Genomic DNA, 16,107 nt, shown 5'->3' with positions numbered 1-16,107 from the left:
AAGAATTGTGGAGGTTTTGTCACTTCCTCTATAGAAAGTCAGACAATGGTGAGTGTATTTGCCCCACAGAATTCAATGGGGTTGACTGTCATTTCCTCTTCCTTCTTCTTTCTTTGAGGGTGCATGTGTCTAGGGATCTCTGTGTCACTTGAGAATTCACATTAGTTTGTCAATCAAGTGCTTCAGCTCAGTGGTAGAGCATTTGCTTTCCATGTGGAAGGTTCCATGTCCGATTCCCAGCATCTCCACACAGAGCTGGGAATGCTTGCTCTCGGAAATCTAGAAAACTTCTGCCAGTCAGTGTATATCAGGGACTCCCAAGCCATAGACTGTGGACTACCAGTGGACCACAAACTTCATTCAAGTGGTCTGCATCATGTCTGTAAAAATACAATTTAAAATCATTCATGATCTAGTACAGTGCCTTACAATTGCTACAACAGGGCAAAAAATCAGAAACGTTCAAGTGATCCATGGGAGACAGAAAAAGTTTGGGAACCACTGACAGTACTGAGCTATTTGTACCAATAAAGCAGCCTCCTTAAGCTTCCTATATTTTTAATAATTCCTAGGATTCTTTGAGGGAAGTGAAGCCATGCCAATTGAAGTGATAGAAATTTGACAGAGTTATAGTGTAATTATGCCCTATGTCTTCATGCAGCCATGTCTCAGCTGCTGCTTGAACTGCAGTCAGATGAGCTTAACAGAACAATCCATAGTATAGGAAGCCAGCATAATTTACGTCAGGGTAAGTACTGCCAGTGCAATTTACTCCTATTCCAAACTCCCATTTTGCCAATGTAACTTTTGCTGGGTTGCTAGATCACATGACTGAGCTGAAAGGAGTTTGGAATTGGGTACATCTCCTCCTGCCCTATCACATCCCCACCACACACCCCAGAACATCCCTTTTGAAATATACTCGGAGTCGAGCGAGAGGCTGCTGTCGGTTGCCATTCTGAGCTCCTTGGGACCTGGAGCTGAAGCCTGGATACACGGTGCGAGGCAGCGGTGCGGCAGGTGGCGGTGTTGTGGTGCTGTGTGTGACGGTCAGCTCAGCGGGATCCCATCCTTGTAGCCAGTGAAATATACTCAGAGTCGAGAGTGGATTTCATCTTTATTCAGCTCATAGTGGTGAGGAGGAATGGAAGTTCCCCCAGAATGTCTGCTTTATATACATTATTTACACAATGGGCCCCAAGTGATTGGCTACTTCCGGGATTCACCTGTAGGCCAATCAGGTTGCGGATTCACTTCCACCTGGAGCTGGATTGGGTGGCTCCTGTGGACCAATCAGACTGCTGCATTCTGGACCCTATTGTTCTAGGACCAATCAGACTGCTGCCTTTTGGATCCTATTCAACTCAGTACATAACACCTTTTATGGGACTTACCCTATCCTCAGCTGAGTTGTGATGGAAGACTTACACAGTGTATCTGTGGCTAAGCCGGGACGAAAGACTTCAGTTGGAGATTTGCTTATTCCAAACCTCCAACTGATTTTGAATTTTGGATTTCTCCCTAAAAGGAAGCACTGTGTCAGATTATAGACTATACATGCATCATTTCTATTATTATTTATATACAGCCTGTTAGCATATTAATAATAAATAAACAATAAAAGTATAATAAACCAGTTAAAACAATGTAAAATAGCAAAATGACAAAATACTTGCCCATCACTTTGGATATGTGTTTATGAGCTGCATTCATACCATCACCACAAACACAGTTCCCCAGCATTCTAATCTCACTTGAAATGCAGGCTTTATATTTAATCCAGGGCTGACCCACTCATGAGGCAAGGTGAGGTGACTGCCTCAGGTGACAGGATCCACAGGAGCAGCAGATCCCAGTGCAGATTTTTATTGCCCCTTTGTTCCTGTTGTCAATCTTCACTCTTCCCTAGTGAGGAAAGGGGAGCCATTTTGTGGCTCATCTAAGGTGCCAAAGTGTTTTGGGCTGGCTCTGATTTAATCAACAGATTTTTTTCAAATCATCTGCAGAACTTCATATGATTAATCAATTGCATTTTATTTAACCAGGTTGCAGTCCTGCCATCCACCTCTCCCCTCTCTCTCCAAGCTTCACTGGGTGAGCTTACCATTCAGCAAGAGCAAAACACATCAGCTAAGAATGCAACTAACTGCATAATATTAAGCCATTCAGTGGGATGTTTATTACCTTTTGAGCATTCCTGTATACTCCCACTGACTTCTGTATACTAGTTCTCATCCTGATACTTAAAATAAATGAGCCTTGTTGCGAGAAAAAAACCTAGAATGGTGGAAATTAGAGATTCCTATTAAGAAATGTTGATCACCCTCCTACCTGTGTAAGAAGCATTTCTTAATGTATACAATATATACTCCAGTAGCGCTGGTTTGATTGAATTGCTCACTTTGGCTAGCAGGTAATCGTAAAAAAATAATGTAAGGCATGTTTAATGAGCCTTAAAAACTTCGTGGAAATGATTTGTAATAGAGATCTTCATTGCCCACTGAAGAAATGTTAGATTCATTAGGTTTTAAGCTCCGTGTCTACTGCAGTTTGAAAAGATAAATACATTATTCTCATTAATGATTTCAGTAAAGGTTACTCAGTGTATTAATGGGGTGTCTGTTCTAAATGGTTTTAAAAAATTGACCTGGGCTTCCCTATGGAGAGATGAATAGTTTCCTGAGGCAGTAACATGGTGCATCAGTTAAGTGAAGAGCCAGAAGTCTGTGGCTTCAATATAGTTATGTACCCATCTTTTCAGATTACTAAGCAATAAGCAAAATATGGTAATCCTCCTAGGTAGAAATGAGTTGCTGTTTGTTGTGTGGTTACGGTGTGAATTCTAAGCACACCAAGAAACTTTTAACTGCCACAAGACACTGGTCTTTTTGTAGGTCCAACCATGAGGCAAGCTAAGCAGTGGTGCAGTTGTGTGATTTTAAACTTTGTATGTCATTTAGGAAGCCTATTTATATGGTAATGTGTATAACTTTACTTACTTCAAAAGGTGGTAAACCAGCCTTGTGGCATTTGGGGGCCCTCCTGAGTAGGGTCCTAGACCTCTGCCCCCAAGTTTTGTTCTGATGGCACCACTGAAGCTGGGAGTTATTCATTCTTTGGAAACCGTCTACCAATCTGGGGGAATGGGGTGGTAGCGCTTTGTTTACAATGCTTTGTTTACTGCATGGTTGGAGACTACAATCTACAGCCGTTTCTCCTAGTTGGTACTAAGTTCTGATCATACTGTACTTGTTAGTCCATTCCCACATATTGTCTATGTCAGTGAATTGTGATAGAATAAATCAATGCTACAAAGCCCCTTCCCCTAGTTTCCCAATGATAATGAGTTGATAGCTTCAGTGAAAGATCATGATCACAAATTAATGCAGATATAAAATAGAGTATATTTGAGTCTTGACTCTGTATAAGTGTAGGGGGTGGGGAAGCAGCTACAGCTCTCTGAAGTGTTTCAGGCTAAATTCAACCACTAATGTGTTGAGAATGCTTGTATATGTTTTAAAGTCAATTCTGTATTAATTAAGAATGAATTAAAGCCCATTTTAAGGGCTTTCTTGAATTGATATATTGTAGCAAAATTCATCACAATCAGCCAGCAGGTGTATTTATTTCCAAATTTACCTTTTAGCTACTGTTACTGAACAGTAACTAAAAGGAAGCAACTACTTAATATTTTATTAGGTTTTATTTTAACATCCATGTTCAGACTAAAGTGTGTGAATTCAAGCTATTATTCTGACTCTGCTGCCAGGTCAGGTGCACACAGCTGCTTTTTGCTACTGTATGGAAGTAAGCTTTATTGAACGTAGTTCAATAAACATGCACAGGATTCAGGTGTAAATAATTTAAAATATGTGTGGCTATATCTTTCTGTGTCTGTGTATACAGGTGTTTGACTCTGTTTTTAAAGGACATGGGCACCTCCAGACTTTCAGTGTTTGGGGATGGGATTCAGTCATGCTGATTCAGGTTGTGCAGTTAAAGTTGATTTGATTTTCTTGTGCAACAAACTCGCTTTTGTGATAAGGAAAGTGATGGGGAAATACCTTTGAATGTGTGGGATAACAATTGCAACATTGTATAATTTTCCTCCCAACAAATCCAAGTGAATGCTCAGTAAACAACTGGCCTTGTTTAACCTCCCTGCAAACTTGGGCAAACAAATCAGAATGAATGATCAATAAAGAAGTTATCTGGAAGTGACCATGGTAGTAGTAATGTGTATGTCAAATTTCAAAGGATCTTGCTCTAGTTAGTCAAAGATGTAAAAGTAACTTTAAAATGCCTTGACCCATTGGATGGGGAAAATCAGTGGCACTTAGCCATTGGTGTGTGCTGCTCTATGCAAAAGAGATCTGCCAAGGAGAAACTATTTAGCCTTGGCTGAATAATTAACTCACATTCAGATACCTGGGAAGATTGTGCTATGGCTCACAAACACACTATACAGAAAGGCACCTCCCTTTTTAGAAGCTGCTTTGCCTTCATTACATAGGAAAATCTGCTATTTATCTAAAGCACACACAGTTCCATTGGCCCTTCTTTCCTCTCATATTTTCTTTTAATCACAACAACAACAACATTAAATTAAATTAAATTTAAAAGTGAACACTTTTTTCAACACTGTGGCAAAATTATGCCGGACAGCTTTAAACACATGTCAGGATATTGTAATATTGTTAATCGTTTACAGAAGTTTTTGGTTTTTTTAATACATTTTTTATTCTTTTTCCAAAACATCTTTTTTACATCCAAATTCCTCCTTATTGACTTCCCTCCTCCCACCTGAAAAACCTTCCTAGTACTTACTTTCTCCACATTTCTTAAATTTAAATTACACCACCATATTATTAATTAATTTTTTACAATCTAACAATATTCCTACCTTTTTTCTTCACAGAGCTTCCTTAAAACTTACAAACGTTATCTGATTATCACTTAATTTTTGCATATATTCAATAAATTTCATCCAATCTTCTGTAAATCTTTGATCACGTTAATCGTTTACAGAAGTTTTATAGGAAGTGATTTATAAATGGAATAAATTAAATAAATAAAAACATTCAAATGAGCATTTGCCTTGTTCATTTGCTATATTCCACCCACACTCTGTGCTCTTTTTCCAGCCCCATCTCTCTGGCACTTCCATATCATTCTCAGGTCCTTCTCACTGTCAAGCATACACCTCCCCCTTCCTCCTGCTTACACACCCAACTTCATATCGCTTTTGCCTGCTTCTATTCCTATCCTAAATACTGTACCCTAAGCCCTTCTCCTCTCACACACTTTTACACACAATCTCCTTCCTATCAGTGGCAGACCTTGGGATCTCAAAATTTGGCACCCCCCCCACCTCTTGGCTTCCGTTCTACATCATAGTTGTTTCAGCTCCTGTGTCTCCCCAAGGCTTTGCACCCAGTGCAACTGAACAGGTCATGTTCCCCTAAATCTTCCCCTGTCCTAATGCTGGTACATCTGCATTGCAAACCATAGCGGCTGTGCTCAATCAGCTTAACTGGATATACCGTAGTTGTGCTCCTACCGTACTGCAACTTGAGCTCAGCCTGCAAGGGGGAGAATCACTTGCAGAAGGCACAGATTCAGTCTTCTGATTTTGCCTTAGGACTTTGCCTTATGACTTAGTTGCTGTTGTGAAACCGAGAAGGGGTTTCTCCAGAGGAGCTTTGTAATACTGTAGTCTCAAACCCGGTGCTGCCAGCCTGATATTGGCCAGCTAGATGCTCTCCCTCTTGTGGACTGTATTGCATATCATCCAGTTGCTTGCTTTAGAAGCCAGAGGGGTGGGGTGGGGGGAGGAACTTGCAATCCACCCTTTACGCTCCTGGAACACGTGGCTAAGGAATAAATTAAATGGGATTAAAGTGCTTTAGAGAAGTGCTTAAGAGTTATTTGTCAACAATGGCATTATATTTCTATTCTCCTGTGGTCATGCTGAAGAAGAAAAGAAGAGAGGAAAAGCTTGATCCTGAAGCTTGAACATAGCTAAGCTATGGTTTAGCTTTCCTTGCCAACCAGGTCTAAGAATGATTAGTGAGCAGAAGGGGAAGCATCTTTTGTACTCAACATGTTATCTTACTGCTTTTCTCTTTTCCATGTCCCATCCCTACCCTGCTCCGTTCCAACCCTTCTGCTGCTTCTCTTGATACCTCACTGATTCTGCCTTCATAGGAAGATTAACCCCATTACCTATTGTTTGAGAGTGATAGGCTGTTCTTGGGTGAATTCCTGCAGTCATTATTGACGCAAACATTTTGGTTAAACCATAAGCAGCCTGATTATAAGCTGTGTAAAATGAATCTAAACACTGTATTGATTGTAGTGGGCTTTAAAAAATCAAGCCCTACACTGAATAACTTAAGGATTTTGTCCCATGTGCATTTCAGTCTGACATATTCTTCAAAGCTGTCTTAACATCTGAGAGTTTCATGACTTTATTTTTTTTCATGTCTCATAAAATAAAAATGTATATCTGCTGCATACTGAATGAGTAACTTTGCAAGTTACTATACATAATAAATTAGTTTGATTATCATGTGGATTTATAAATCTGAATGTAGAATATAATGAAATAATGTATGTTGAGTTAGTATGACTGACAAGTTTGCTCCACAAGCCCTCTTAAAAAGAAAGTTGCTTAAGAGAACACTTAAAAGTATTGTCAATAATGGCATTGTATTTACCAGAGTGAATATAGATATAGATACATAGTGTATGGGGTGTTAGAGGGGGGTAGAGCCTCTGGTGCGGGACACATGTTCCTTTGAGGGTACTTTGTCCCCCTGTCCCCACCTTGCATTTAGTTCTCACTTGTAGGTCCTAGTTCTCACCTGTGGCTGCTTGAGGTGTTGTGCCTGAATGAATGTTTATGTTTTGACATTAATCTGCATAGTATTATGTCTTGAACCATGTACACCACCTTAGACCCTTGGAAGATAAAGGTGGTATATTGTTGTAATGAAGAAATAAATAAATTCTGGGTGAACAGAGATGGTCATTACCATGCCAAAAAAATTGTAAATTTACTGAAATATGGATTACAGTTAACAGTAATCTGTAACATTCGACCACATAATGAGGCAGATTTTGTCACATCCTTTCAACTGATCAGAACAATAGAATATCAGGTGAATATACAATATAGCTAATCAGGTGGCTGATTGCTACTAATTTGCAGGTCCAGATCCACTGTGCCTGCAGTTTACTTTTACAAAGCCATTCAAGCAATTGCATGTATGGCATCCCAGCTAATTTGGCTCTGTGTGAAAACACTTAAGCCCTTTTAGATTAAAACATATTAATTTGAATAGATACAAAGCCCATCAGTATTTCCACCAGTTTTAATAATCTGGATTTTCCTTGTTTTCTAGGCTCTAGTTCGGGGTCCAGTTGGAAAGGTCCAAAGCTAAATATAACAGGAACACAGCATGTCATACAAGAAGGAGATACTTTAAGCATCATGTGCAGGTAATCATCCAGGGTGCACCTTTTATGAATTTACTCTGTGGTTAATAGGTTTTTTTCTAGTTGGTTGCAAGAAGGAATTATTGTTGGAAGAAATATAGGAAGCTTCCTTATACCGAGTCAGATTCATTTGTCTATTTAGCTTAGTATTGTCTGCACCAGGCATAGGCAAACTCAGCCCTCCAGATGTTTTGGGACTACAACTCCCATGATCCCTAGCTAACGGGGCCAGTGGACAGAGATGATGGGAATTGTAGTCCCAGAACATCTGGAGGGCTGAGTTTGCCTATGCCTGGCTCTGCACTGATTTTCAGTGGTTCTTTTCAAATTGAATGGGGGGCTGAGTGTTGAGATTCCTGTATTGCAGGGAGTTGGACTAAATGACCCTCAGAGACTTTTCCAACTGTACAATTCTATGATTCCAAGATTTCCAACAGAGGCCTCTCCCAGTCTTAGCTGGAGATGCTGGGGATTGAACCTGGCGCCTTCTGCATGGAAAGCAGCTAGTTAATAGTTCTTCATTTTCTTTTGTTTTTATTTATGATGTCACTTTTAGAAAACAATATTAAGGGGAGCACCAGAAATTACTAGATGCCATATGATTAAGGCTTGGGAATTGGTGCCATATAGTGGTAGCCAAACATAATTGTTTTGTTTGTTTATGCTTTTGCTTTCTTATCTGCATTTGCAGTGGGGAAGTGGCTCATTCATGGTCTCTGCCTGAAAGTCTAAGCAAGGACAGCGAACGACTGAATATAATTCCATATAGTTGTGGAAGGAACAGCAAACAGTTCTGTAGTAGCCTGACTTTGAACAAAGCTCAAGCAAGTGACACAGGATATTATAGCTGCAAGTATACATCTTCAAGTGCGGTGAAGAAGAAGACAGTATCAACAATATATGTATTTATTAATGGTAAGATCCCAATTATCTTTTCCTTCTTATTAAAAAAAATACTTCTCTGAAATGCTAAATTTGCATTATTACTTAAGCAAAGGGATCTACATTTAAATGAGCATATTATCATCAATGGAACATCTGGGTCCATTGAAACCACTTGGGATTGTTGTGTTGCAATGTGTTTGAAGTTGTGGGGCCAAAACAGACATGAACCAGGAGATTTGTAATCGGATTTCTAACCTTTTCTGGTTTTATTTGCTTTTTGAATGGGTGGTTAACCTGTGAGCTGCCCAACAAAAAGTTTTTTTGTGACCCACAAAGACTGTCTTTCTATCTCTCTCTATGTATTTTCACTACTCCAATGGGTCCTCCACTGTCATGCCTTGATGCCTCAGCCTTTTGTGTACTGCACCTTTTGTCTATTAATTTTTTCCCCAATTTTAAATAAAGGGGGGGTGGGAATTGGCCACTCCTATGGGCCCTGTGGTGTGATCCTATGATATGCTGTGATTTTTATTCCCCTCTGCCCACCCCTATTTCTCCTTTTCAAAATAAAATGTGCCATGCCTACTTTTCACCTTCACCACACCCACTTACACATTTTGGTTATACCCACTTTGACATGTGACTGTTGGATAGTTAGCCATGGATCAGTGTAGTGCTTGGCCTGCAAAAGGTTAGCCACCCCTGTTCTAGAACAGACTTGAAATGAATTTGGGCAATGGCATCCTGCTTTTCCCTGCACTAGGTCTATTAACAGCTTTAAGATGCACACATAGGCGCATATGATTTATATCCACAAAACAGTGTGTGTATGTGTGGGTGGAAGGGTTCTTTATCATCTTCCACAGTGCCACTGCCCCCAGACCAAATTGGATCCCCTTCAGATGTTTTCAGATTTGAAAAAGGCATTGGGAGATTCAGTCACAGATCTCCTATGTCAAATGTAGTTTGGCTACCATGGGAATGCAATTCAAAATGGAAAATAGAGTTAACATTTTATCTACCAGCCTAAGAAAAAACAAAGAACAGGAAAGACTTGGGGCATGTGGAATTTTGCATGCTTTATCTGAAAGGAAGCGGACCAGAAATGTGTCTATTAAATGATTAGAATATGGCATGAACCATATCTTACAGTATCAAATATATATATTGAGTAATATCCTTATTGTTGCTAGGTGTGTGCGTTTTTAGGCAAAAGGTGTGAAATGCCACCCCATTGCCAGAAAAAGTACTGGAATGTCAAAGAACAATGTAATTGACTTTTAGGAAATTAATTTTTTACTATCAGGTTAGTGCTTGAGTCACATCCATTAACCTGTTATAATGCTTGGGCACAATCCTGATTATTGTGACTGCTTGGTTTTCCTACTGTCACCAGTGGGAAAGAGAAATATGTGATCTTTCACAGGGTGCATAAGAGGGTGTTCATGTATTTCTCTTTCCATGGATGATAGCGTACCATTTCAGAATCATGGATGTTGGCTACATTTCATAAATTAACTTGCATATTTCTCTCATACATATTTTGGGGGTGTCCTCTCCCCCAGCATCTTAATAAAAATGAATATTAATATTTGATTAATGAGTAACATAAAATAAAGATTCTTGACTGCCTACAGCATGCCCATCTGATTAATAAAGACTTTAAAATGGAATATTAATTTTGCACCTTTCATGTGAACCAAATCCACTTTGAAATCTTTGTTACAAAAGTTTGCATGGCCTGAGGACACAGCTGTATTTTACAAGCAGTTTTACAATTAGAAATAATGAGACAAGACTCCAGATAAATGGGTTTCAACTAGGGCCACATTTCATTTCATTCATTTCATTATGGTGGCCTGAAACTAACTTTTAAAGGCTAGGTTTAGGATACTAACTCTTAACTCATAGAATTACTTGAATTGGGTTAGCCACCTTTCCTCAGTGGGAGGGGCATAAGTAGTCATTACCCTTTTCCTTGAATCTCACCCATTCAGATGAATAGGTCAGCCTTCCTGAGCTCCTCTTCGTGTCCCACAACTCTGGTAAGATAAGGCAGGTTAGCCTCAAAGGTGCACTGTATCCTGCACACAAGTTCAACAGTCATCCTGTGAATGGCAAGGCTCAGGAAAGCCAATCACCCTCAAAGTGCCAAAGGATACTTATCTAAACTCATCTGTACTTGTTCAACTTACCACACTTCCCTTTCAAAATATCACAGACTTAGCTTAATTAATGCCATAGATGCACTTAACCACATCCCTCACTCTTGCATACAGTACAATAACTGTTTACCTTAATATATATAAAATAAAACTCTTTCGTTAATATTATATAGGAGGCAGAGTTCTTAATTGTAACATCCAAGTTCAAACATTGAGAATTTCCTTTCTTTTCTATACAAGTTTGAGTTCTATCTCCTTCTAAATGAAATAATTTACCCCTGGGGTTAATATTTTATATCCCTTATAGCCATGTTTTAAGATGGAAAGGAAAGTGAAATTAAATAAAGGTTATGAAAAGCCTTCAGACAAATAATTAAAAAGATGCTGTCCTAGAAAATGTGATGCATATTCCTTTTAATCAAAGGTAGGAAAACATTTGGAAGGCTTTAGGCTGCAAACAGGGCCCTGGGCTCACAACAAGAGTGGAACTCCCTGATGATGTCAAGAAGAGTGCTGAATTGGCTGATATACCTGAAAGTTTATGATAGGGACTATGACAATCCTCTGCCTAGAGCCTGAAAATCTAATAGTTACTTAATTGGAAGATCTATTATCCATCAAAATGCTCCCTATCTTACTTTCTTTTTATCTCCAGTTTCTTACAGTTCAGTTTCTTGCCTCTTTGCTCCTTCTCCTACTACTCTGATTTAGTGAACAACATATACTAATTTACTCACCTGGGAAGTGGGAGGGTCAGTAACCTGTGAGCAAAAGAGGGAAAGTGATTTATTTGTACTAAAAAGCACACAAAATTAATAAACAGTCTGCAAACTTATGGTTCTTTGGAGGTTGTCTCAAGGGCCATAGGATTCTTTGGGTCTGCCTGTCCAAGGGTGGAGAGAGGGGCCTGCCCTTGGAGAGGGAATTCTGACCTTGTATGCCTCTTCTGTGAGAGTATGGAAAGGTCCACAGCCCATGCCTGCCCAGTGTCAGAGCTCCAATTCTGGAGAGGGCAAAATCAATGCATGGTGGAGGTATGTAGGCAAAGGCTAGAGGTCTACAGGATTCAAAGCACACCCATCCCATGATCTGACTCCAGAACTGGTGGCAAAGTCTGGAGCTGGTGTAATTTATTTCACTCCCATTGGAATTTAAAAAAAATCCAGAAGAAAAAAGAAAAGAAAAATGTGTTGCATCCCTTCAACATTGCCTCTGCTCTTCTTCCCCTCAAAGTTTTTGAGTACAGTACTCTGTTATTTTTAATTTTATTTGGTAATAAAGAAGGCTACAGATATATTAACATGGGATTATCTGGAAGGTTGTTTGTGTTTAAATGTGTAGCTGTGACTTGTAAGCGGAAGGAAAAATTACTTTTGAATATATACAGTTATTAGTATTGTCGGAGAAAGACAATGCCATTCAGTGGCCCGTGACTGTCACCTCAAGTGTGGAACTGGTGACATGAATGTTCTTTACATATTGTACTGGTTTCCTGTCACTCTCTTTAAAAGGGATGCAAGGCTCAAGATGACTCCCCTCCCCCCACTAGTACATTATTGGCATCAGCCAGTGGTGACACTGTGTCTGCAGACACTACGGTCAATCTTTAGGGCAGCTCTTCCTCATACTTAAAATGGCCTGCAGGTTATACATACAGGAAACTGCTCTGCAAAGTTTGCTGGTTTTGGAGAATAGCTTTTAATTTTGTGACAAGGATGAATGAGTCTCAAGGGAGTAGTAACAAGTAGCATTCCACTGGCGATATGAAGAGCTGGTGACCCCCCCTTTATAACTGTAGCCCCTGCACAGAAAAAAAAGTGTTTCTTTTACAACTGTAGAAGCAGGATAACTTTTCATCTTTCCTTGGATCATATTGCAAAGGAAATGTTGTTAGTCTGTTTTGATACTTAGGCAATTTTTTTGTCCTCCTTCTTCTTAAAACAAACAAACAAAGAAGTCCTTGGCAGTCACAATAGCTGCAGAGCAATTAGCAACCTAAGGCTGCAATCCTATACCCACTAACCTGGGAGTAAGCCCCACTGAAGTCAGCAAAACTTCTAAGAGGTTTACATAAAACAATAGAAAATATTCATTAACAATACTGATAAAGTAAAACATTAGAAACAAATGGACATAGAAATAGAAATAAAATCAGTAGCTTTAAACCTCAAAGACATAATAAAATTGACTGACTGGGTAGGCTTCCCATGTATAGTATTGCATTGTGAGATACTTTATATGGCAGAAGATAGATGAATAGGATATCAAAGCACAGAACAGATTTTCAGAAAAAAATAGTTTTGCAAATATAGTTCCCAAAGTAGATAAACTCAATGAAATAAATTAAGTAGAGATGCATATGGTGGATTTCAAAACCTTTGGCTGCAAGGCTTCAATATATTGAAATGAGTCCTAGTTATGAACATTGTTGCTCAGATGTGGGGGCGGGGGAGGGAATGTGCAAAATTGTGACCTTGTGTGGTGAAGAGTTTGCAACCATTAAACACTTCCCACTGAATATGTGGCTTGTTCAGGTCTATGCATAGCTCCAGCTACACAGTTTCACACACTGACCTAAATTCCTCAAGCCAGCCCATTTTTCTGGCTGGCAGATATGTCCCATACTGATTTAACAACATGAACCACAATTCAATGGGTGTAAGTGTCCATGACTCTCTATTGGATAATGGTCTTGTTTGCATTTGTGTACTGAAGTCATTTGTTGTGACTTAATTTTTCTGTTATTCTTTTTGCAGACACACACAGTCCGTTTGTAAAGCTCAACAGAGATCTGCCAGATATGATACGCGTTTTTTATGGAGAAGAACTTATCATCCCATGCAGAGTTACAGTACCAGATATTCCTGTTACATTAAAAATGGTATTTGGATTTTGCTAAGTAAAACTGGATTGCTTCCTACATCTGTTATACAGTGTTTATGCTAACTTTCTCCAACCTGGTGCCCTCCACATATTTTGGACTACAACTTCCATTGATCCCCATGTGTTGAGTGTCAAAACATAAGGAGGGGACCAGACTGGGGAAGGCCAATTTATGCAGCTTAATAATGTTTTTATTTATACAAGTATAGTGAATGTTTCTACCTCCATTGAAATAACTAGTGTCAAATTGAAGCAAAATAATTGGCTGTGCAGAATGTAGACAGACTCAAGGAGGACAGCAGAAAGTTGAATTAAGGCATCAAAAAGAGGCGAGCAAGAACCAATTTCTGTGGTGATATTTCATGGGGTGTTTTCGATTGCCACACCCCTCTAGAGGAGGAAATAAATGAACAACAGCCATTCAGTCAGAGGGGGGAGTCCATTTGTTTCACAATAATCCAACTGCAACAGTTTACAGAATATAGTTCTAACAGAAGACCTGGGAAAAAATAGTCAAATGCAAATGCACTGGAATCAATTTGAACTCTTATTACACTAAACAAATGCAAGTTATCTTGTCGTCTGGGCTTAACATTCATCTTCCTGTCAGCCTTCTGCTGAAGTAACTGCATGACACAGCTCCATCTGCTTCCACTTCATTCTGTGACTGAACGCTCTCTAGCACCCATGACTTCTCCATCTTCCCACTGTCTGTACTTCAGTCCCTCACTTCTGATGGAGCCATCAGCCTGGATATATAACAAAGTTTTTAAAAGTGTATTTTATTTTTCCTCCAAACACATCCACTGTTGAACAACATACAATCACACCTACTACCCACAACCACAAGTCTCAACATCTGAGAGCTATTTTTATATTTGCCGTGTTCTAGAGAGTTTCTGAAGACATGTCTAAGAAATTACATACTTCTCATAGTGTTCTTTGTAGTCTAGCAAGTTGTTTGTGGTCCAGCAAGTGAAACTGTGAAAGCACAGAGCAGAGCATGGGAGTTTCTTAAGCTATTTGACAAAATATTTTTTTAAAAGCTTTGTGTACTTGTTTTGAATAACAGGATAAGCTTGCTCTTTTTATTCTGACCACTTTTGGATCAACTGCAGCTTCGTATTTACCTCATGACACATTAGCTAACAATTTTCAACCAATAACTTTCTTTTTGTTGATTTTACATCCCCGCATTAAACCCTCCCTCCCTCCTCAAAAATTTTCTTCTCAGTTTGTCACAAAAAAATTGCACTGCCCACCTTACCACACAGAAATATCTATATGGGGGTTTCCATAGCTGTATGGTAATTAAGAAAAATTAAGCACAGAAAGGTGGTTCAGTTATTAAAATTATGTTAAGTGTGCTGAAGTGTTTACCCAGTGATTTCAGCTGGCCTGCATGCATCCTTTTGAAGCTGTAGCCCTTGAGATGTTTTGGGTCTCAACCCCCAAAAGGGTGTGTTTATACAGATGGTACTGCTGTACTGGATCCAGATTCAGTGGGGGTGGGTCTTAGATCAGTGGTTTCCAATTAGCTAATTACTGAGGACCCCATTTTTCAAAAGCCAAGCCATGGACCTTTTGAAAATTTTGATAACTCTATGGTAGTTATCTTCACAAAGGAATTTTTTTGAACAAAATGTGAGGTAGCCCCTAATAAGCAAAGGATTTTAGGTATACTAAAAAACAGATTATCTGGTTTTCAACATAAATCACAATGTTCAACATAAATCACAATGCTCTCCCTCACGTGAAGCGCAATATATTCCTGCGTATTGCCACGGCAAAATTGTTATCGCATTGTGATTTCAAAATGGACCATAAAATTTGTGATATTACCATGCAAAAATGAAAAGAATATAGTTGGGGAAGGCAAGGGATGGGGCCGCAGACCTCCTGGGTGCATTCTGCAGACGCTCAGGGGTCCCTGGACCCCTAATTGGGAACCACTTTCTTAGATAATGAACTTTATTTATTTTTAAAGTTAATTCTCTAATATATAACAATAACTATGAAGCAAAATGTGCACACATACAATGATTGCTTCATGACAAATGACCCTATTCCCACCTTGCAGTATTTTTAGCCAATGTGTGAAATCACAGTTGTGATTGATGGAATGCTTTGGCAAAACTAGGCTGACAAATGCACTGTGGAAGGCCAAAAAATGGTTTCATACTAAACCAGGAAGTCCCTTCTTAAGACAATTTCCATTCTGAAGTCATGGATTTCTCTGGTGCATATGTGGCTACTTTTTCTATCAATTTAGACAATGGAAAAAGGACTTCCTGGTTTATTTTGATGCCATTCTTTGCTTTGCTCTGGTAAGGAAGTGATTGTTTTCCAGAGAAAACAATTGCGAAATGCAGGATTTTAGTGTAACTGCAAAAAGTTGCAGCAAAGATAGCTCTAAACCTCAGCTACCAAGAGCATGAATTCCTCTTAGTTGTCTGAGCAACAATCCTTTGCTTAGCAGATAAGTCATTTCATGCAAAAAATGTTGGGTTGTATCCAACGAAGTACATACAAACTCCAAGTAAACCCACTGAAATTTTTGTATCTAAGTTAGCCTTGCCTATTAATTTCTGTCTGTCTACTAGTGAGCATTGGCTACAACTCATAATATTTTTTCTGAGAATGTAAACATATTTTTTTTTAATGCAAATAAAGT

The 16,107-nt window shown here is 39.1% G+C and overlaps 1 protein-coding gene across 3 annotated transcripts in view; it reads left to right on the top strand.

Annotated features, from left to right (window-relative positions):
- FLT1 (fms related receptor tyrosine kinase 1) overlaps positions 1-16,107 on the top strand; it is a 139,794-nt gene that overhangs the window by 32,600 nt on the left and 91,087 nt on the right. For all 3 annotated transcript variants that reach the window (XM_053385957.1, XM_053385958.1, XM_053385956.1), the window contains 3 exons: positions 7,407-7,503; positions 8,192-8,415; positions 13,307-13,431. In XM_053385957.1, coding sequence (XP_053241932.1) covers positions 7,496-7,503; positions 8,192-8,415; positions 13,307-13,431 — 357 coding nt within the window. In that variant the 5' untranslated portion in view covers positions 7,407-7,495. The remainder of the gene's footprint in view (positions 1-7,406; positions 7,504-8,191; positions 8,416-13,306; positions 13,432-16,107) is intronic.

This window comes from Podarcis raffonei, chromosome 4, assembly GCF_027172205.1.
Source record: "Podarcis raffonei isolate rPodRaf1 chromosome 4, rPodRaf1.pri, whole genome shotgun sequence".
Lineage (NCBI taxonomy): Eukaryota > Metazoa > Chordata > Lepidosauria > Squamata > Lacertidae > Podarcis > Podarcis raffonei.
The sequence above is the reverse complement of the archived record's forward strand: the minus strand, read 5'-3'. Positions and strand labels throughout refer to the sequence as shown.